Source organism: Schistocerca gregaria, chromosome 3, assembly GCF_023897955.1.
Source record: "Schistocerca gregaria isolate iqSchGreg1 chromosome 3, iqSchGreg1.2, whole genome shotgun sequence".
NCBI classification, from domain to species: Eukaryota; Metazoa; Arthropoda; class Insecta; order Orthoptera; family Acrididae; genus Schistocerca; species Schistocerca gregaria.
Genome location: NC_064922.1, coordinates 356,275,978 through 356,299,753, shown reverse-complemented (window position 1 = coordinate 356,299,753; position 23,776 = coordinate 356,275,978). Strand labels below are relative to the sequence as shown.

Below are 23,776 nucleotides of genomic sequence, written 5' to 3'. Positions count from 1 at the left end.
ATAAACATCTCACATATTCCAACACATACAAATTATTTTCTGGCTTTGTTATGATTTTGGCAAAGTACTGCACTAATAACACCAACTGTTGGGCACAATGCAAACTTGCTGAGTTTATAATTCCATTCATGCACCAATCATGTTTGTACATATAATACTTTGGAAAATATAGAACTCTAAAAATGTGTGAATAATTCATAGTAACTGTTTATATCTAAATGACATAAGCTTGCCTTCATTGTTAATACCTCAGCATCAATAAATTTACCCTGCTTCATAGATCCCATCACAGGAGAGAGCCATCAAGAAATGTTAAAAAACTCAGGTATCTTTAACAGTGTTACTGCTGTTAAATTATAATTACCATAAACTTTTTGTGCTTAATGAATCTGTATTTAAGAGAGTAAAATCTACTATTGATTTCATATTATTTATAAGACCATACTCATAACGAGAATGTAAACCTGCTTATTATTAAAACTGCATCCTTTATGGCATGTAATTATGTTTTATTGTAGATAAATATTGACACTATCATGTTGATATTAAACCAGCAATAGGAGATAAATGATACTTACTTACTATAACTGAGGAGAAGGAGATTTTTACAAAGTAGCAGATTTCATATTAATTTTACTGTGTTCAGTGAACTTGTGCACCCACAAATAGTTTATGGCAGTTTAGTCATACTTAATTGTTAATACACATTCTGCAAACTACTTTAATGATTATATACTCTGTCACTTGATCCACATTTGTAAAGATCCTTCTTAATAGGATGAGGGAATAAATAAACGAAAAAGAATATTGTGGTGTCTCTGTTGTGTTGGTCACGATTTTACTAATAAAAAGTAATATTATTTCTTCTTTACCATTTAGTCAGATTCCCATGGCCTCATATGCAGCTGTGCCAGACTTAATAGTTATTGATGAAAGGAAATGTAATACCGCTAATCTACTTCTCTTGAAGAACATATGAACACCTTCTATATATACAATCCATATATTACCCACCCATAAGCAGATTCAACATCAGTTGGACAACATCAAACTTCTATAAAACAATTATGCCCAACTCGTAGCATCGACATAGAATATTGATATGTGGTGTCTGTTCTATTGGACATGGACGCTACTTGCACATGACGGACTGAGAATTTGGGTTGGACAGGAAGCATGTCCAAATGGCCAAGGTAGTTAAGACAACTGTTGCAGAAAGTAGAGCATCTGAGTTCAAGTCCCAGTCTTGCACAAATTTTCCACCTTCACCATTGACGATTTGTTTCAATGTCTGTAGATGGCTAAAGTCCTGATTTCTTGTATTATGATTCTTTATAGACGATGTACTACCACCACCACCACCACACACACACACACACACACACACACACACACACACACACACACATATGTTAGCTCTAGTTACTTTAGGCAATGAAGCACCATATCTTCTGAACTCCTGCAGACTTAGCGAATGCTATGAGCAGTGGAGCTAAGCACAAATTTTCAAATTGCACCATTGTTTTATTTCAAAGCCTATGCAAGGCTGAAATCCTGATTTATTATAATAAAGTTTCTCTATGTATAAGTCTAGCCAAATAACTTTCTTATAATTTTTATCTCGCATCACCTTTGTTTTTTAGACATCTATTATTTTTCTTATACAAACTCGGACACTCTTTATACCTTTAATATTTCCCTATTCACATATATTTCTCAATTTTCCACAACACTGGTTAGTTTCTTTTTGCACAACATTGGATTGGAATAAGTCTCAAAATATTAAATGTTCCATTTCCACAGAAATTATCTTTCTCAGATGTGTTTCCTGCATCACAACAACATATATACCTCTTTCCTCAGAGACAGTAATTCTCCTCTTTCATCACACTTTCCTCCCTTGTTCCACTGAGATGGTGTCTCTATAGATAACCATAACAAAAAACTGTGCGTAGGTCACACCCATTTACAGGAAAGGTGGTAGGCGGGATCAACAAAACTGCCATCTAGTATCCCTGACACTGATTTGTTGTAGAATCCTGAGCTCAAACATAACAAGATATCTGAAACAGAATAACCTCCTCCATGCCATCTATCATGCATTTTGAAAACATTGATCATCTGAAATTCCAACTTGCACTTTTCTCACATGATATACTGAAAGCTTTGGATCATGGCAGTCAGGTTGATGCAGTATATCTGAAAAGCATTTGACTCAGTACCACACCTATTATTATTGTCAAAAATATGATCATATGGAGTATCAAATGAAAGTTTACTGGTGGACCGAAGGACGAAGGTGTTCATCGATCCTACAGAATAGACACCAGCAGCTTCATTCACACAGACCTTGAAAAGTGGCCTCAGCACCTTGCTATTGCAGTACAGTGTGCATTACATATTCCCTAATATAAAATGACCTATGCCTGATTATGGTTTCCAATCACAATAGTTAGAGAAAATGCAATTGAAGTATACTGGATAGTGGGAGAGGAGGACTGTCGTACAGAAAACTAAATGAAAAGTTACAGCAATTGACTCAGGGCTTTGTTGGTGTTAGACTACAGAATTCACAAAGAATGTGAATCTCTTGAGAGCTTGGCACGTAACTATAACCATGTCATGCCAGTGGTGTCACAAAGTGTATCCAAATGCACATCTCTGGATACACCTATCTACCTTTCTTATTTTACTTAATATAAGCCTCCTTTCTACCTCAAATTTTCTTTTACTTTCTTCTTTGTTTTCCCAAAATATTTTCCTTTTGTTTGTACTATAAAGTCTCAACTTAAATGAAAGTTGAATTTTGCTCTTCACCTCTCATCAGTAGTTTTCTCTGTTGTTACTAATTTTAAGCTATGATTACATTCTTTAATGCCAAAATCAAACATGTCAGATAAATCAAAAATTGTGGCAGAAGAAGCTAAGCAACACTGTGGTGTAGTGGTTATGATACTAAACTGTTGCATGGAGCATCAAAACTCACCTGAACTGTACAATTTTAATTTCTATATTCGGTTTGAGTACATTCTAGAAACATCCAAAAATGTCAAGAATCATTCTACTGGAATGTTCAGTAGCTGTATATATACGGTATGTGTTCTGGCGAGAGGTAGTTCGCTCCACGATCTTGTATGTGCAAGTGCTGAGTAAACCTTCGTTAAATGAAGTTAGTGTTCGTCATTCATCTCATTACACCTTCTTCTACATGACATAATTCTGGTGGAGACGCTGGGTATTGGAACTTTTGATAGTGCACATTATCGACAACACAGAGGCTCCCATCAGGCCACAACAGAGCCGCCGTGTTTGAGCCATTTTCAACAGATCACAATCTATCAGAGGCAGAAGAAGAAGAAGACGTTACAATGACAGCAACTGTATGCCACCACATGAGACATCCTTCCAGATTCTCTAGTGATGATGGCCAAGATCCAAACAAGCGGCTGAAGGTATATGAGTGTATAGCCAAGTTTAATAAATGGGATGACACCGTGTGTTTGGCTAACATATTTTTCTACTTGGAGGGCACTGCCAAGCAATGGTATAAGAACAATGAGGAGAAGTTCACAAGCTGGAAAGTATTCCAGGTGAAACTGCGCAAGTATTTCAGTGACACACAATGACAGAAATGCAAGGCTGAAATAAGTTAAAGTGAAGGCCACAGCACCCAGGAGAAACTATAACACCCTACATTCAAGATGTCTTGGAGCTGTGTAAAATTGTGGATGTTAGAATAAAGGAGGAAGATAAGGTTGCACATCTCATGAAGGCTGTTGCTGAGGACATGTATCAAGTCCCACTCCCGAAGGAGGTTTCGACAGCTGACAACTTCATAAAATGGTGCCAGTACATCAAGACAATGCATCAAAAAAGATTACATGCAAGAATTTTGAATGGCTTCCAAACATCGTATTGATGTCTGTGATGGAGGAAGCAACTGATTTCACAAGTGTTCTTTGTCAGATAGTGAGAGAGGAAGTTCAAAAGGTATTTGGATTGCACAGTGAGCAAGAAAACCGAGACACTTCAAGAGGTCATAAAGGAGGAAGTGGAACAGACATTGAATCCAGTCTCTCATCCTTCATTTCCCTTTATAACGGTGAAAAAGTTGAGACCCAGGCGGAGTTACATTCCTACAATGCCCCATGAGGAACCTGTTTGGGCACCAAGGAATACTGATGTTCGGAGGACCCAGGATAACCAACCAGTATGTTTCCACTGTGGACAATCGAGACATGTGGGACACTATTGTCAATAAAGGCGGCGGATATTAGATGACGCTTTTGCCAGAAGACAGCAGACCGATCTTAGCTGACGCAAACTCTGGGACGACGAAGATGAACAAGAAGATGTGGATACAGGATGAATCAGGTCAGCATCACCGCAAGCTAGCCGCTAGTGAGGACACTTCCCAACACACCAATCAAGATCTCCATCACTGTTTACAAGCTCCAGCTGATCACCTAGCCAACACAACCTCGAAAACTATAGAGTGTGACCTTCCTTGGAGGTGAGGTCACCGAAGAGAAAAATCCTCCACCATCGATCACTACAAAAATGATAGGAAACTACGTCAATATCCTTACAGATGGCTGACCAGCCCAAGCTCTTGTGGATTCTGGAAAATCATATTCAGGCATTTTGGAGAAGTACCATCACCAGTTGCAGAAAACCGTGTTCTCGACAACAAAACATCTCTGCTGAAGGTGGCTAAAGGGAAATATGTAAAACCTACAGGAAGATGTACCATTCGTGTGGGTATAAGTGGCCATACACAACCCTTAGAATTCATTGTCTTACAAGAGTGTAGTCATGACGTTATTCTCAGATGGGAGGGAAAGTTTCTCAGGTAATTATAGATTGTGGTCGCTCAAAGATTAAGCTAGATGAGATGAGAGACTGTGGTGGACAGGAAAATGTACATCCAAGTGTGTGGAGACTGTGTGCTGGATGAAGTGATCATTCCTGCAGTCAGCACTAGAAAGGTAACTGTCATGTGTCATGCCATGCATCAACCCATGGATCTTGTAGTGGAATGTAAGAGAAGCATACCACTGAAGAATAACTTGGTCATCCCAGCCTGTGTTGTCTCATTTAAGAATGGATTCAGTGAATTGTGGATAGTTAACTGTGGCCGAGAACTGCAGATCCTCCCAAGACACCTGTGCAAAGCAAACACTGAGCCGTTAATTGAAGAACAGCTGAGCATCACAGAAACCACCCATGCCAAGTATGTGGGTGAATTTTGCGCTGCCACTACAAGACAAGATCTTCTAGCTCTACTATCACCAGATCTCACTACGGAACAACAGAAGAAGCTACTTGCCACTCTTCAAGAGTTCTCTGAATACACAGGTGAAGAGCAAATTAGACAAAATTGATGGTGATGTGTCAGATTAGCACTGGAGATCATCAGCCAATAAGCCAGAGGGCATATCATGTGTCAGCAACGGAACATCGAATAATTCATGGTGAGGTAAAGAAAATGATGAAGAATGACATCACTCAGCCTTCACAGAGCCCATGGTCATCACCAGTGTTCCTCATCAGGAACAAGGATGGCAGTTTGCACTTTTGTGTTGATTACAGGAAGCTTAATAAGATAACTAAAAAGGATTTTTACCCTCTTCCACGAATTGACGATACACTAGATTGTCTAAAGGAGGCTAAGTTTTTCTCAACCATGGAGATGTAATCAGGATACTGGCAAATCAAAGTAGATGGGGCTGATCATGAGAAAACAGCTGTCATCACCCCTGAGGGCCTGCATGAGTTTAAGGTAATGCTGTTTGGTTTGTGTAATGCAACAGCAACTTTTGAACGGATGATGGATAATCTTCTAGGGCACCTGAAGTGGACAATGTGTCTTTGTTATTTAGATGACGTTATAGTGTTCTCAGAGACATTTGATGAACATCTAAAAAGACTGAGGGCCATTCTTAAGTGTGCCCAACAAGGTGGACTGAAACTTAATCCAAGAAATTGTCTATTTGGAGCAAAAGAAATCAAAATACTTGGACACCTTGTGTCAAACGAAGGTGTGCGGCCCGACCCAGAAAAGGTGAGAGCTATAATGGAATTTCCTATTCCTAAAAGTATTTGAGATTTGATAAGCTTCCTCGGATTATGTTCTTATTACCGTCGTTTTATCAAAGACTTTTTGTATCAAATCTAGGCCACCTCAAGAGTTGTTAAAAGTGAGGCTAAATTTATCTGGGGTGGTGCTCAACAAGATTCTTTTGATGTGCTGTGAAAAGCTCTGATGACTGACCCTGTACTTGGTCTGTATGCTGAGAGAGCACCTACAGAACTACACACAGATGCCTGCAGGTATGGAATCTGTGCTGTTCTGGTGCAAATTTAGGATGGAAAAGAGAAGGTTATAGCCTATGCTTCTAGTGCACTTACAAAAGCCAAGAGAAGCTACTCAACTACAGAAAGAGAATGTCTTGCTGTGATCTGGGCCATGTGTAAATTTCAGAAGTATCTCTATGGAAGGCCATTCACAGTTGTTACAGACGATCGTTCACTTTGTTGGTTGACAGGTCTTAAGAATCCAACAGGATGACTCACCAGGTGGGCACTACATCTTAAGAGTATGACATTTCCATAGAGTACAGAAGTGGAAGAAAACACCAAGATGCCAACTGTCTCTCAAGAAACCCTGTTCAAGACCGTCAAGACTTTGACAAATATAGTGACTGTCCCGCTGCATTCCAGGACCTCTCTGCTCAGCAGAAGGACGCCAAGATATCTCAAATTTTGATTGCCTTAAATCAGTCAGAGGATGTGAAAGAACAATTATAGGTAGTTAATGGATTACTTTGCAAGAAAAACTTTGATCCATTTGGAAAGAGGTGGCTACCAGTGATTCCTAAACACATGCACTTACATGTACTACAGAAATTCAGTGACACACCTGAGGCTGGATATTTTGGATTTATTAAGGCATACGACAGAATACAAAAGAGATTTTTCTGGCCATGTTTATTTAGAAGTGTCTGTCACTATGTGTCGCACTGTTGAGAGTGCCAGAGGAGAAAGGCAGTTCCTGAGAAACCACCTTTCTGACTCATACCAATTCCACCAGCCAAAATGCCTTTCCAGCGTGTTGGGATTGACCTCCTCGGACGATTTCCGACGTCTGCTAGTGGCAGTAGATGGATTATTGTTTGTACTTATTATCTGGCATCCTATGCCATTACTGATGTCAGCTGCATCGGGACTTTATGTGTCTCAGAAGCAACAGGTGAAAATGCGTGGTGGCCTGGGAATTGATCCCAAAACCACCTACTTACTAGGCAGTTGTGTTAACTGATGTGCAACCTGGACACAATGAAAATACAATAGTAAGTTGAACAGTGAGCAAAGACAGTCTGCTTTTAGGCAGACAGGCCTGCCATTCACTAGCCAAATCTAATCAGTAGGTAACAACAAAGTCCAAATTACAGCCCAAGAGAAAACTACATAGCACAGTGTTGTAGTCAATAAGTACACAGGAAAGCTTGCTGTCAACCAGTTGACAAGTGAGACAGTGGCAGTCCACAGCAGCCCTGAAATCTGTCTCCAGGTGTTTAACAATGTGACTTGACACCAACAGCAGTATCCTTTCATGTAGTGCCTAGCAACTTCACCAGATGTATGCTTAATTATACAAGTGATCCATCCATATGTCCAGCAGGATTACAAGATCTCTTGTCCCTTGAATCAGCTCGTACGGCTGCAGGAGAGGACAAAGTGGGTGTGGCCTGCTGTGAAGGCTGATGTGCAGCTTCAGATGCTGTCAGTGATATAGGAGCTGCTCCTCTCCCATTGGAGAGTCGGGGTGCGATGGTTGTTCAGAGCCGTGGGTTGCTGCTGGTTCTGGATCAGGCTGTGGGTCTGCCATCATATCTGGCACAGACTGGGAGGCCTCCCACATATTGTCTGGGTCCAGTTCCAGAAGGGCAATGGACAACAGCTGGAGAACCAGGAATGCTAGGTGTCCACCACCTGGTGTGTTGTCCTGGATGTGGAACACCATATGTGCTGTTGCTGGTTCTTAGGATGATCAAGGTAGGCTGCACCTACCAGTGTGTCAGATTTGGAGGCAGAGCTTGTCCCAAACAGCACAAAGAGTTGGTTCCACTGTCAGCAAAGGATGCTTCATGGTCTGGGCACCAGAATAGTGATGGAGCCATATATCCACCAAGGCTTATGTCCAAACATCCACACCTACAAGAGAATGTCCACTTTAAAACATGTTTGTTCTTCATAGACTGATAGAGACTGCAAGCCAGCTGGTGTGGTCGAGCAGTTCTAGGCACTTCAGTCTGGAACCGTGCGACCGCTACGGTCGCAGGTTTGAATCCTGCCTCAGGCATGGATGTGTGGTGTCCTTAGGTTAGTTAGGTTTAAGCAGTTCTAAATTCTAGGGGACTGGTGACCTTAGATGTTAAGCCCCATAGTGCTCAGAGCCATTTGAACCATTTTTAGAGACGGCAGCAGATTTAACAAGGACTTATGAGGGCATTCATGCATGAGTTCTCCTGAGCTTTGAATGTGGATCGGCACTGCCTGGTAAGAGAATAAAAAGGAAAACAGTGCAGAATTGATAGACATAGATATTAATAGCATTTCCATCTGTGTTTTAGCACAAAACTTTGAGCCACACCATTAGAGATAGAGTAAAACAGAGGTTCAACAATATGCTTGAGTCCATTCCAGGCTCAAAACCATTGAAAAGTAGTGGTAGCAAACTGCAGTCCATTGTCTGTGGTCAGTCTGTGGGGCTCCTTCACTAGAAAAAAAAACATTGACCAGCACCTGAAGGGTATTCTCTGTCATGGTCAGTTGCATTTTGGTGATTTATAGGAAATGAGAATAGACATGTATTAAAATGAATCTTATACATAATGGAATGGTCCCACAAAGTCTGCATACATCTGATCCCAGGTTGGATAGGCAAAGGCCATGACTGGTAGGTTTGGGGTGGTGCAGATTGCTTTGTCTGGCAGGGTTGGCATTGTAGAGCCAAGCATACAATATTTTCATCAACCTGTTATCAACACATGTCACTGGGCCAGGTTCTTCATTCCAAAAAGGCCCCAGTGGCACTGATGCAGAACTCAGAGTATACTTGATTGCAGAACCTCCAGAATCACCACTCAACACCGATTGGTATCTTGTTTCAGTAGTAGGACACCTATCCATACAGGAAAATGTGGAACTTCTGGATACCAAAGATAACTGCCAGTGCATCCTTCTATCTCCGGGAACAATTTTGTTGTATGGGGATTGTCTTGGAGGCAAATGGAATAGGCTGTTCTGAACCATTCAGGTACTTATGCGATATAATGGCCCCAATATTGTTGAGTGACAGATTTGTGGGCAAAATTAGAAGTAAATGAAGCTTAATACGAGGTCAGACATGGAGTAATTTGGAGATATTTCTTCAGCTTACGAAGATTTTGGTAACACTCTGCAGACTGCTGGAAATGGATTCCTTTTCTATGCAGTTGATCAGTTGGGCTAGGATTGCAATTTGAGGAATGAACTGGGCACAATATTTAGCGCTGCCTATAAAAACTAGCAGGTCCTTTGTGATCTTTGGTACTGGAAAGTGGGAAATGGCTGCTATGCTCTCTGAAGGCAGATTAACCCCTTCTCTGCTAAGGATACATCCCGTAAAATTACATGAAGGTGATGGAAGGAGCTTTTTGACAAGTTATACTTTAGCCTGGCTTTCATGAGGACTGAAAATACTTACCAGAAATTTGATATATGATCCTCCATAGTTCTTCCTGTTGCAAGTATATCATCCAGATAATTACATAAAATAAGGGAAACCTACAGCAGATTGATGCATGGAGCATTGTAACGTATAACAGAAAACAGCATTCATCCTAGCTGTAGAGCACTAGCTCTTTTTCTGTTATTAGTAAAGACAAACATCCAGATGCACACTCCCTTGGCCACATGTGTGTGAATTTCTGTTCTATGGCTAGAAAAAGAGTTAGTGCTCAATAGTTAGTGTGAATGCTGTTTACTGTTACATGTTACAGTGCTCCGTGCATAGATGTGCTATCGATGAGTGATTGCCTTTCCGTGATTTTAGGTATTGCTCCATCCGGGAATTTCCATTATTGTCATCCAGATAATTGATGCATTGCAGAATATTGGCAATAGACTGATCTAGAATTCTCTGGAAGATTGCTGGTTCACTAGCAATGTCAAAAGGTAACCTGTTGTATTGACAGAGGGCAAAAGGATTATGGCTTTGGAAGCCTTATTGAAAGGAAGTTGAAAATAATTTTCTGAAAGATAGATGTTAGTAAAATGCTGACCCCCCTGTCAGTTATTAAAATAATTCATCAGGATGTGGAATGAATATGCATCCACAATCTTCTGAGCCTTTACCATATGTTAAAAATCCCCACAAAGGCATAATGCACCAACTGATTTGTAAACAGTGACTGAAGGTGATGGCCACCTGCTATAAGGAGGTGGAGCAATACTTTTAACTCTTCTAAGTGATCCATTTCTACTTTAAACTCATCCCACAAGGTTTCAGGTATTTTATGGGCTTTGAAAAATTTCAGTACTGCCTTCTTTTTTAATGCAGTGTGGGAAAAAATTGGAAGTTGTCCCTAGTCATGTAGAAAATGAGGATTATAATTGCGGGTTAAAGTTTAACTTGTTAAATGCTCCTCCCTTCATCCTTCTTTAAGTATACAGGATTTATCCTCAGGTGGAGAGGCCTTAATGTAGCATCAGAAAACATGGCAGCCATTTCATGTATTCCAATACCAAAGATTTGGTTTTTATGGATAATGTTACATATTACACCCAATTTATTCTAAAAATGGCAATGATACTGGAGACACAAAAGAATTCACTTCTGTGCATGGAACAACATTCTGGATGGCCTGGACTGAATGTTGGATAGAAAACCCAGAAGCTCATTTTCCACTTATGGTTCTACTACTACAAAGAAAGGTTTCTGTTTCAGAACTACCTGGCCTAAGCTTTCAGCCATTAAGGTCTTCATCAACAATCAGACACACACACACACACACACACACACACACACACATACAAATGAAATAACAAATAAAATAAATGGCTCTGAGAACTATGGGACTTAACAGCTGAGGTCATCAGTCCCTTAGAACTTAGAACTACTTAAACCTAACTAACCTAAGGACATCACACACATCCATGCCCGAGGCAGTATTCGAACCTGCGACCATAGCGGTTGCGCAGTTCCAGACTGAAGCGCCTAGAACTGTTCAGCCACTCCAGCTGGCTCTCTCTCTCTCTCTCTCTCTCTCTCTCTCTCTCTCTCTCTCTCTCTCTCTCTCTCTCTCTCTCTCACACACACACACACACACACACACACACACTTGTCTCATACATTTCACACCAAACACAATATTTTACATTATGTAACAAGGTATTCATAACCTCTCAATTCTTACAGGCTCATCTGAATATTTGTTACTTTTCTTAAACTGAAATTTGATTTCACAGAACTTGCAACTTGGTGTCCCAATTTGCCTTAGGATCTAACAATTTCATCTAAAACTTGGTGAGATTCTTCCTTCTGTTGTCCAAATAATAAGACAAATCTGAATGTACTACCAATATTGTTCTCTCTTACATCTTCTCTTGTCATGTTTTCTCAGTGCTATTTATCTTTTCTCCTGCTTATAACTTGTATAATTGAAATTTCACAATTAGAAGGAATGCTTTGCATTGGAATGTTATCACTCCCAAAAATATGATAAAAACACAGTCAAAATTCTCTAATTTTGGAATTTTTTCAGCTGTCAAATTGTGTAGTTAAATTTAAAAAAATATATAGATCTCAACTATCAATCATTTTCTATCATTTTTAATAACTGTGTAGAATTTGGTATTTCTCTTGATTCATTCGAAATGCCTTAAGTTATACCAATTTTCAAGCAGGGAGATAAGCATCTGCCCCAAAACTAGGGACCAATTTCTGTTGGCCCTTTCTTCTCCATAGGCTCTGAGTCTCTCAAGTACAGTCAACTAAAGAACTATTTCAAGAAGCATGATCTCCTCTACAACACACAATTCTGATTCCAACAAGATAAAAATACAGCTACTGCTATTGCTGAAGTTGTTAATCAGAATGCTATCTGCATTTGAAAATAACAGTCTAGTATCTGCTATATTTCATGATCTTGGTGCAACCTTTGACTGTGTTCGCTTTAGCATCCTACTTGCGAAACTTGAATTTTAAGGCATATAAAACTCATCTTTAGCTGTGACCAAGTCCTTCTTAAACAACAGGAGACAGATGTTTAATTGAAGAAAGATGGGACTGAACTGATGTGTTGCAGGACTTGGGTCCATTTCTTTTCATCATTGCAACTGATGATTTACTTTCCCTTGTATAAGCTTATTCAGTAGTATGTTGTGCAGATGATGTAACACAACTTAATACATCCCACAAAATGACATCAGGCAACTCAGAAAAATTAGAACTAGCAATGAACTGATTTTATTGCAATGAACTCATCTGTAATTTTGATAAAATAAAGGAATTAATTCTGGGAGTAACTAAAGATGTACACAATAAGTTGGTGAAGCTGTTAGGAGCTTTCACATTGATTCCCAATAAAACTGGGGGAAGATACTAGCCATGTCTGCAAGTGAATAGCCTCAAATTTGTTTTTACCTGCTGACATCATTTGGCTGAATTTTCTTGCACTCTATCACACCTGTTAACATGACTGAACCATAAAATTACATTTATGTATCAAATAAGTGTTTCATAAATGCTTGTAGGCTATGAGCAAAATTTAAATTAGAGTGAAACATAATAGTTGCTTCTCTTGCTGCAGGCAATGCAACTGCTGTCTCATACTTCAGTAGTGTGGAGAATGCCTCCTGTGAAGAACCACTACATCCAGAAGTATTACAGAACTTGAACTGCCAGATAAACGAAGAATATCAAGCATTTTATACATACTTGTCAATGGTAAGTTGAAAAGAATATGAAGTATTCAGTTAGATGTTATTGGTAACAAAATGGATGAATATTTGAGATAACATATTAACAGAGGGATCCTTGATAATGACAATAATAACATTGTTATAACCTTTAATCACAATAATTGCGTGGATATTCACACTCTCTCTTAGAAACAATAGCTGATCACATGATTACAACTCAGTCTCTCGTATTCGACTGCCGTGCCGTGACATGCGGCCGGCGCCGTTCGTAGCTAGGTGGCGCTCCCGCGCTCAGCCGATTTGCAGAGCGCCGCTATCGCCGTTTGTGCGTACTGTCGTGGCGGCACTGTTAAATGTCGTGGAACTATCACAACACTTTTCCCCCCTTGAAAAAAACAAACACTCACTTCCTTGGAGACATGGACAGTGCAGAGACATCCATGGCCTCTTGTGAGGCCCCGAGGAGATCCCGCGCAGAGACACGAGAGTATGGTCGAAAATGTCCAGGACGGAAGCTCGTGCGTCAAAAATGTCCAGGACGGAAGCTCATGCGTGGAACGTGCCTCCTGGATGAGATGATGGGTGAAAACTCCAGAGCAGCATCCATAGGTGTCATTGACCTGGGAGTGTGCTCCAGCGAGATGGGTCCCGGAGAAGGCGGCGTCGCGACTGGGGCCGGTTCCGGAGTACTCGGAAGCGGCAGCGACAGCGGCTGCATCAGCACAGATGGTAGATCGGCAGCAGCGACAGGACTGGCGTCTCGGGCTGGTGGAGGCGAAGGATGGGGTGGTGGCACCGATGTGGCCACCACTCGTGGGCGCATCTGGTCGTAATGGCGAACAACCGTGCTGTCGCCCGTACGGATTTCACAAAGCCGGCGGCCACGAAGAGCCTTGACCACCCCTGGAATCCATTTAGGGCGAGATCCATACCCTCGTGCCTACACGTCGGCGCCCACTGAGTATTTTCCCGCACTAGGGGACACAGTACAAGGCCTGACAGGGTGAAGCAGGTGCAGTAGAGTGTGCGGTTGGCGGCCATGCAAGAGTTCAGCAGGGCTGCGATCACCCAGAGGCGTGAAGCGATAAGAACTCAGAAATTGCAGCAGGGCGTCATCTGTGGAAAAATCACTAAGGAATTTTTTCATCTGGCATTTGAAAGTGCGGACAAGGCGCTCGACCTCCCCATTCGATTGCGGATGGAAGAGAGGTGCGGTAACATGATGAATCCCTTGTCCAGTACAAAAAACACGGAAGGCCTGCAAAGAGAACTGAGGGCCATTGTCCATGACGATCGTGGATGGAAGACCTTCTAGCGCAAAGATTTTGGACAAAGCCAGCGTCGTCGCCGTAGTGGTGGGCGACGAACATCTAACAACAAACGGAAACTTCGAGAAGGCGTCAATCAACAGTAGCCAATAAGTACCGAGGAAGGGGCCAGCAAAGTCGGCGTGCACCCGTTCCCATGGCTGAGCTGGATCAGGCCACGGAGAGGGCATTGTACGAGGTGCCGCCAGTTGTTGAGCACACTGGCCACATGCAGCAACCATATGGGCGATGTCCGAATCAATACCGGCCAATAAACGTGCCTGCGGGCCAGGGACTTAGTCCGAGAAATACCCCAATGGCCTCCACGCAACAGTTTGAGAACATCTTTGCGAAAAGAGGCTGGCACCACGACCCGTGGAGATGCGCCATCCGTGGCCAGAAGAACAACACCATCACGAACAGACAGACGAAGGCACAAGGCATGGTAGTTGCGAAGGGGATCCGATGCCCGGCCCTTGGTCCTGTCCGGCCAACCTCGTTGAACAAAACCGATCACCCGACGCAGGACCGGGTCCCGCGCAGTAGCTGACGCGACCTGCGAACCTGTAAGTGGAAAGCCCTTGACCGCACGACGTTCTTCCTCATCAATGTGGAAACAGAGGAGTTCATCACGATCGAAAACAGGGTCGGGGCCCATCGACAATCGCGACAATGCATCAGCGTTGGCGTGCTGGGCCGTGGGGCGATAGTGAATCTCATAATGAAAACGAGACAAGTATAAGGCCGAACGTTGCAGGCGGTGAGCTGCCTTATCCGGAAGTGACGCTGATGGGCTGAACAGAGAGACCAGCGGTTTGTGGTCGGTGATGAGGTGAAACTTAGAACCATACAAAAAAATGCTGAACTTTTTTAGAGCATAAATGATAGCGAGCGCCTCCTTTTCGATTTGAGAGTAACGCCGTTGCGCTTCATTGAGGGTCTTGGAAGCATAGGCGATGGGTTGTTCTGACCCATCCTCATACCGATGGGCGAGAACAGCCCCTAGGCCATACTGTGACGCGTCAGTCGCCAGAACCAAGTGCTGACCCGGACAGAATGTGGCAAGACAAGGCGCTGACTGCAAATGAGCCTTCAGGCGGACAAAAGCTTGCTCACACCCGTCGGACCAACAGAAGGGGACGTTTTTGCGTAACAGCTGATGCAGAGGATAAGCTACCGCCGCTGCGGATGGAATGAATTTGGGATAATAAGCAATCTTGCCTAGAAACGCCTGAAGTTCTTCGACCATAGACGGCCGGGGTAGAGCGTTAATGGCCGCAACTTGCTGACGGAGAGGGCGTATACCCTTACGGGACAAGTGGAAACCAAGATACTCAATGGAGGGTTGGAAGAACTGTGACTTGTACAGATTGCACCTCAACCCAGCCGAATGCAAAACCCAAAACAGTGAGCGTAAATTACGAAGGTGCTCCGCAGTGGAGGCTCCCGTGACAACAATGTCATCCAGATAGTTTATGCAGCCGGGAACGGAAGCCGTGATCTGTTCCAAAAACCGCTGAAAAATGGCCGGTGCGCTAGCGACGCCAAATGGTAATCGCTGGTACTGATACAACCCACAAGGAGTGTTGATAACGAGAAATTCCTTGGAAGGAGCGTCAAATGGCAACTGCTGGTACGCCTCCGATAAGTCAAGTTTGGAAAAGAACTGGCCCCCAGCGAGCTTGGTAAACAACTCCTCAGGACAAGGAAGAGGATAAGTGTCAATGAGGCTCTGAGCGTTGACAGTGGCTTTAAAGACACCACACAATCGCAGACTCCCGTTTGGTTTAGAAACCACCACGATCGGCGATGCCCATTCGCTGGAGGTAACCGGAAGGAGAAGCCCTGAAGCTGTTAACCTGTCTAGCTCAGCCTTGACAGGTGCACGCAATGCCACCGGAATAGGGCGTGCCTGGAAAAACTTAGGGCGAGCCGTAGGTTTAAGAGTAATGTGGGCTGCAAAATCCTTGGCACAACCCAGACCAGCAGAGAACACGGATGAAAATTCACAACACAATCCATCCAGCTGTTGATACGGAATGTCCTCAGATATGAGGTGCTCATCATCATCAATGGAGAACCCGAACAACTGGAAAGTGTAATAAACGAACAGGTTTTCAGTGCCCGCATGATCCAACAGATAAAACGTGAGGGGCAGAACAACAGACTTGTAGGCAGTGGAAGCATCAAACTGGCCCATGATAGGAATTTTCTGTTGATTATAAGTCCTCAGATTTCGCGTAACTGGAGACAAAGGAGGGGAGCCCAACGCCAAATACGTGCGAGAATTAATGAGAGTTACTGCAGAGCCAGTGTCCACTTGCATGAGGATGTCTTTATTCAGAACACGAACAGTAACAAACAACTTATTTGTTTGAGAAAGCACACAGTGAACATCCATGTCCAACACCTCGTCCTCGTCGACAGGAACTTTATGGGACTGACACACAGAGGCAATGTGGCCTTTTTTCCTACATGAATTACACGTGGCCCAACGTTTTGGACACGCTGCCCTGTCGTGCTGTACAAAACAACGGGGGCAAGAAGGAAGCGCGGAACGAACCGGCTTCTGTGGTTGCTGGTTTCGCTGCGAGCGTTGCGGCCCAACGCGACGTTGTTTACGCGAGTGAACTGCCGCCACATCTTCGTTCTCCTGTGCAACAGGCAAATTGTCCTTGTTGAGAGTTGACTGTACAGCGCCTACATCACACCACGCGTCTATTTGCGCGCCAGCAGCGTGAGACACTTCAAAGGATTGAGCGATGCTTAGGACTTCCGACAACGACGGGTTTGGCAGTTGTAGGGCACGTTGCCGAACTTCTTTATCAGGAGCAAGCCATAGAATAGCATCCCTAACCATTGAATCAGCATAAGAGCGTGATGAGTGTCCATGACAAACTGAAATTTCCTACTCAGACCGTGTAGTTCCGCCGCCCAAGCCCGGTAAGATTGATGGGGCTGTTTACGACACCAGTAGAATGCCACGCGGGTGGCAACGAGGTGGGTGTTTTTTCGATAATAGGCAGACAATAAGTCACACATTTCTTGGAAGGACAGGGAGGCTGGTTCCCGCAGAGGGGCTAACTGAGAGAGCAGCTGATAGACTCGAGGGGAAATCCAAGATAGAAATAACGACTTACACATAGGAGCGTCGACAACGCCGAAAGCCAAGAAGTGTTGCCGCAAATGCTTCTCATAATCCTCCCAGTCTTCAGCGGCCTCGTCGTAAGGAGGGAATGGAGGCGGAGAAGAGGAAGACAGACGATGAGTAAGCGACGTCGACAACGCCTGAATCGCTGCCGTCAGCTGTGTTTGTTGAGCCTGAATAGTAGCCGTCAGCTGTGTTTGTTGTTCAATGAGCGCTTGCATAAGCTGTTCCATGTCTGCCCCGTCACGAACACGCAAATCCACAACGCAGTGAAAATATCCCGACCTCATCGCCAAAAAGTGTTATAACCTTTAATCACAATAATTGCGTGGATATTCACACTCTCTCTTAGAAACAATAGCTGATCACATGATTACAACTCAGTCTCTCGTATTCAATTGCCGTGCCGTGACATGCAGCCGGCGCCGTTCGTAGCTAGGTGGCGCTCCCGCGCTCAGCCGATTTGCGGAGCGCCTCTATCGCCGTTTGTGCATACTGTCGTGGCAGCACTGTTAAATGTCGTGGCACTATCACAACAAACATCAGAGTAACATTAATTGCATTTATCTCTATAATTTAGAACTGAATGAACAATGTTTTCTTCATTGTACTTCATAGATGGTAATGTATTCCACTGGAATCAAAAGAAGTTAAGTAAATACTGTAATTATTTAGGGTAGCACATCATCACTAACAGAATTTTGCATTGATTTAGGTTCAAGTGAAATATATCGCTATTATCTTATGAAAGTGATAGAGTGCTACTCGCAATATAGCAAAGATGCTGAGTGGCAGATAGGCACAACAAAAAAGACTGTCAAACAAGTAAGCTTTTGCAAAAAAGGCCTTCATCAAAATTATGTATGTTGTGCAATTCTGTTGAAGGCCTTTTGACAAAAACCTTACTTGTTTGACAGTCATTTTGTTGTGCCCATCTGCAACTCAGCATCTCTGCTACATAGTGAGTAACAGTCTACCCTTTCATAATATTATATTATACGATCCTGGATTTTCCACTGTTTGATATCCCCTATTGCATATCTCATATGATACTAGGGTATTATATGTGTAGTGTAGGCTACACTACCTAATTCACTTTAAAGTGACCACAGTCACTGAAAGTTTATTTATTGGATTACAGTTTTGTAAGATTCTCTTTTATTTTCAGGTGTAGCTACATGTTGTGTGTCTGTATTGGTGTGTTTGTCCATTATCCTGCAGAGATGAAAGACTGAGAATCAACTGACTTGTTGCCTTCTTCAGGTGGTCCTGATGACTGATTGTCTTCTGCTGCAAATCATCTTAGCCACATTATGCCAGACTTGTGCCAGTGCTGGAGTGGAGAGACCTCAACATGCTGTGCTCCCAGCCTTCAGTTGTTGCAGCATGAATGGTTCTTCCCACAGGTTACCATTGTGCTTTGAGCATATTCAGGACTGGATTACTTGGTTGGAAACCACTGACTTTATTTATTAGTTCATCATGTAATTGTAACTCTACAGATTCTTTTAAAACATAGTCCCAGAATCTGTGGCCTGTTTTAACAACTTGGTACTGTACAATCAGCCCCCAGGCTCCAAATGCTTGAAATGTTTCCTATGTAAATTTTACAAAAAGACTGCCTTTTTCATCCATCAGCTCACCACTGATATGACAAAATTGACTGATTCATTCTGAAATAGGCTGAATCATCATCAGCAAAGTCACTCTTCTAATCTAAGGGCTTTCCGGGCTGTGGCTGAAAAACAGTGTTCTCATCTGTTCCAAGTCACTGCCATAGCAGATGCTATCTTTTCACTCCCTTTCTCCTCTGAGATAGGTCTGGGGATACTAAAGTTGCCTTCTGTCCCACCTATCCCCTTCCCACCATCTACAATCCTCGCCACATTATCTCCACAAGAAAATAAATCTATATGGTTTCTTTTTTCTGACCATTAGTGTATTATTTAAAAATGCACACCAGTTTTAAACTATGACTACACCCATGATGCTGGTGTAGAGTGCTATCGTAATTCGTGTATGACCTCTGGTGAGATGGTGTGCTCCACAATAGCAGATTTTAAGGTTCTTCTTTATCTGTGTGATACCTACATTCTTTGCATCTTTATTTCATGGTCCAGGTAATGAGGTTAATGTGCATTTTCCATTATTGGCATAATATGCAGTAGACTCCTTGTTTTTGGTGTCCTAGATCACCCTTAACAGAGCTCAATAAGGCTTTTGTCTTGAGCGGCATGAGAAGTACACACTTGATGTTATATTTCCAGAAAATTTGCCCAGTTTTTGTAAATGTATTACAAATGTGTGGAATAAACACTGATGCAACAGGTTTCTCTTCTCACTATGCTTGTTGTGGCATAAGATCCTTTGGTTTTCTAAAATGTTGGATGTGGTGATCGTTGTAACCATTCTTCCAAAAAACTATCTTTAAGTGTTGGAACTCCACTGCTAAACAGGAAATTTGTAAGCCCCATGCACTAGTACGCTGAGGACACCTTTTCATTGTGAGGGGTTGTGACAGCTGAAAGAATACCATATATAAATGCAGCATGAAATGTGCCCTTCACTCACAAGGGCCATTCCACCAAAACAAAAATATCCACCCGGAGGAGAGGGAATCACACAAATAGAAGATTCTGAGACAGTCATCCACGCAGCAGAAAAAAGAAATTCTACAGTTGTGCTGCCACTTCAGGTGTAGGTGCACTCTTCAGAATACATTCCAAGGTAAGACAATCAAAAGACTTCATCCATGGGTGACCACACTTTCTAGGCTTCACAAATTACCTGAAGTCCATGGCAAAATGACAACACTCTGTCCAATCATAAACAACATTGGTGCACCAATGTATGAGCTGGCAAATCATCTGACAGTGAGACTCAATCCGAATGTTGCCACATGTGATCACCACATTTGAAATTCGGTGCACTATTCCAGCAGCTTCAGAAATTCTGACTAGACCAGGATGACCTCTTGGTGAGTTGTGACATGTTTTTCCTCTTCATTAGGGCACTTCAGAGACTCTCTTAACTTGATGGAGAGAAGTTCAGGCCAACACTAACAAAACTCCTTGAATTCATTCTCACATCTACCTACTTCCAGCTTGACAGTAATTATTATAATTATTATGAACAGACTGATGGAGTGGTGATGGGGTGCTCCTATCACCAGTGGCAGCCAACATGTCCATGGTGGCATTTTAAGAAGAATCCCTCGATTCAGTGGTATGCAAACCATCATGTTTTCTCATGTATGTGGATGATATATACGTACACTGGCCACATCGATGACAGAATCAACAAGAGTTTTAGAATCACCAGAATTCACTGCACTAAAACATTTGGAGTCACAATGGAGATAGAAGAAAACATCCAACATCTCTTCGTGGAGTTGCTAGTCAAGCGAAAATGAGATAGCACACTAAGACACAGCAAGTACTGTAAATCAACACACACAATTTTATACTTGCATACCTCTAGTTGTTATACCTTATCACATGGAGCAGGTGTCCTCAGAACATTAGCGCACAGGCCTCATGAACTTTCAACCAAGACTGTTTAGGAGTGGAGTTGCAGCACTAAAGACAGTTTTCTGGAAGAATGGATACAACTACTGGTAGATTCAATCCCCCACAAACCTGAAGGGGTCAGTGCCACAATGTGCAGAAAAAGAAGAGACACCTGTTACATCAGTGTTTATCTTGTATGCCAGTAACACATCTACAAAATTTGAAAGAATACTCTGTAAATATAATGTCATGTGGGTATTTTATCCACCACCAAAGACAAAAGCCTTGTTCAGATCTGTTGAGTATGATCTAGTATTACAAAACCAGGAGTCTACCACACCCTGTGGCATTGTATGAAAATGTATGTAGATAATATGGTCTAGATCACAGAGGAAAGATGTACAGATCACTCTGTCACACAAATAAGGAAAAACTGACAAAATTAGCTGTCATAGAGCACAGCATCTGCAAGGGCTATAGTATGAATTACAATGGCACAATGTTTATAAACTGGCTAACAGATTCCGGCATTGCATTTTGAAAGACTCTGAAGAGATATGATTACTTGATGAACTAAGACCACAATATCCAACTAAGTAAGGTCTGAGACCCAGTCCTGAGCATTCTCATGGCACAACAGCAGCCTGTGAGAAGACTCATTCATGCCACACCACTTGAAGAACTGGGACCACACCATGCAAAAGCCCTTCCATTCCAGCAGGGACATGAGCGAATTGGTATCAGTGCATGGACTGGGGACCACAGTTTGTGTCCCAGCAGTGCACTACCCTTGCCACCTCAGCAGCAGAACTGTGCCTTGGCATGAATGGCTCTTTACTCACAGCAGCAGGGAGAGGAGAGCATATATGAGACAACATTTAGCTGAAGACAGTCTCTCATTAGTACTGCCTGAAGATGGCAACAAGTCAGTTTGCCATAAATCACACCTTATGGATGATACCATCCTGAAGAATGACCAGAAACGTTTACAAAAATTTATTTTTGCTGGTAGCAGGACTTTTTTGTTTGTTGAAAATCATGTAACATGAGTCTTTGTGAGATCCAGTCTGAAAATATTTGCTGTAAACCACTTGTAGGCTTATTCAGCTGTCATCTGAGCTCTCTGTAGTAAGGCTGAGTTTGGACCCTTGATTGGTATGCTCATGTCACTAGCAATGTTACAATTTTTGAGCCACTCTTTGAAGTCAGTGGAAAATTGTTTTATGCTGGTTAAGAGCAAAAGTGGCCACAGTACTTACTCTTGTATGACCCCAATTATCATGTTCTCCCATTCTGAATTTAGTTTAATGTCTGTGACACAGCCTGTAAATGAGGCCTTCACTTTATGTTGTGAAAGTAAGACTATCTATGTAAGGGTGATGCCACATCACAATAAGCCTTGGGAAAGTCATAAAATATACTACAAGGGGACTTTAAACAGTATTATGGCAGACTAAGTAACTTTTATTGAATGCTGCACTACATTTCAAAGTGATATAGATACACAAGCCTGTTTTTCAATGTAGTCAGCTAAGTCCCTGAAAACAACAGTTGAAATGTTTTAACAATATTCAATTCCATGACAATGAAAATCCATTCCTTGCTGTCGGAGCCATTTGTGAACCATAGTATGAATGTCCTTATCATTGCAAATTCTCTTTTCCTCAGATGTTCTTTCAGCTTGCTGAAAACATTGCCTGTACAGTGTCATCTGTGTTTGATGGCCTTCCTTTCCATTCAGCATCACACACGTCAATCTGCCTCAGTCAAATTGTTGTAACCATTTCACTACTTCTAGCCATGACACTGCACTTAGTCCATATACTGCCAGAATTTCACACTGAATCTCTCTGCAATTGAGACTGTTGGCCACAAGAATCATACTGTCAACTTTGGATTTTGTTTCCAGTGCCCACACAATTTTACTCTCACATTGTGATGCACCAGCTATATGTACCACAGCAAAAGTCTCTCTGCAAGAAGCCCAGAACAGTAAATTGTTTGACATTTTCATCTCCAAAACCTGGTATCACTTTTAACATAGAAGTTTCAGAACTTAGACATTTAAGAGGATTCACAACATGTGTCCTGCAGTTCAGGTTCATATCAGTATACACACCTGAGAATTTAAAATATTCTGTTTTTGTTATTGATTTACCCTCCTACATTATTCCTAATGGTGTGGTCATTCCTTGTTCAGAAGAGAACTGTGTGTATTGTGTTTTATCAAAATCCAATGACAGTCCTTTTGAACAGAATATTATTTTCATTTTCAAGTATTGAAGTTCATCCATTAGTCTTGATTATAATCTTGCATAATCAGCAAAGAGAAGTATTTCTATCTTTTAGATTACGTATATGACTGAGGGTCATTTATATGTATCAAGAACAATAGCAGACCCAATATCAATCCCTGTCGCAAACCTTGTAGTGTTTTACTTCATTGGACGTGTTATTCCACAGAGATTATTTATTACTTCTTTATATTTTTCAACTGTATCCCTTCTTGTAAGGTTGTGATGGGCATCTTCACCAACTGCTTTGTAATTTCTATAGAGGATCTCAGTGCTATTTCTCTAGCTATTATTGAATAATTTATGAAGACCATACATATTTATAACCTGAACTGCCCAAAGTCTGACACACCATTACAAATTTGCATGAGGGTGCTGCTTCACTGTGTCCACCAATTCAATAACTCTTGCTGGCTGAGCAGCCACTATTTATACATGCCAGGGTCAGTCATGTTGACATTCAGATGCCCCAGGCATCATGTACCTCTCTTATCACAATACCACATAAACGTCCTTGATTTGGTAACACTACTGGTTGCCAACAGAGTA

The 23,776-nt window shown here is 42.2% G+C and overlaps 1 protein-coding gene across 1 annotated transcript in view; it reads left to right on the top strand.

Annotated features, from left to right (window-relative positions):
* LOC126354811 (ferritin heavy chain-like) overlaps positions 1 to 23,776 on the top strand; it is a 94,728-nt gene that overhangs the window by 29,396 nt on the left and 41,556 nt on the right. The window contains exon 2 of the mRNA XM_050004745.1: positions 12,858 to 12,994. Within this exon, the coding sequence (XP_049860702.1) occupies positions 12,858 to 12,994 (137 nt within the window). The remainder of the gene's footprint in view (positions 1 to 12,857; positions 12,995 to 23,776) is intronic.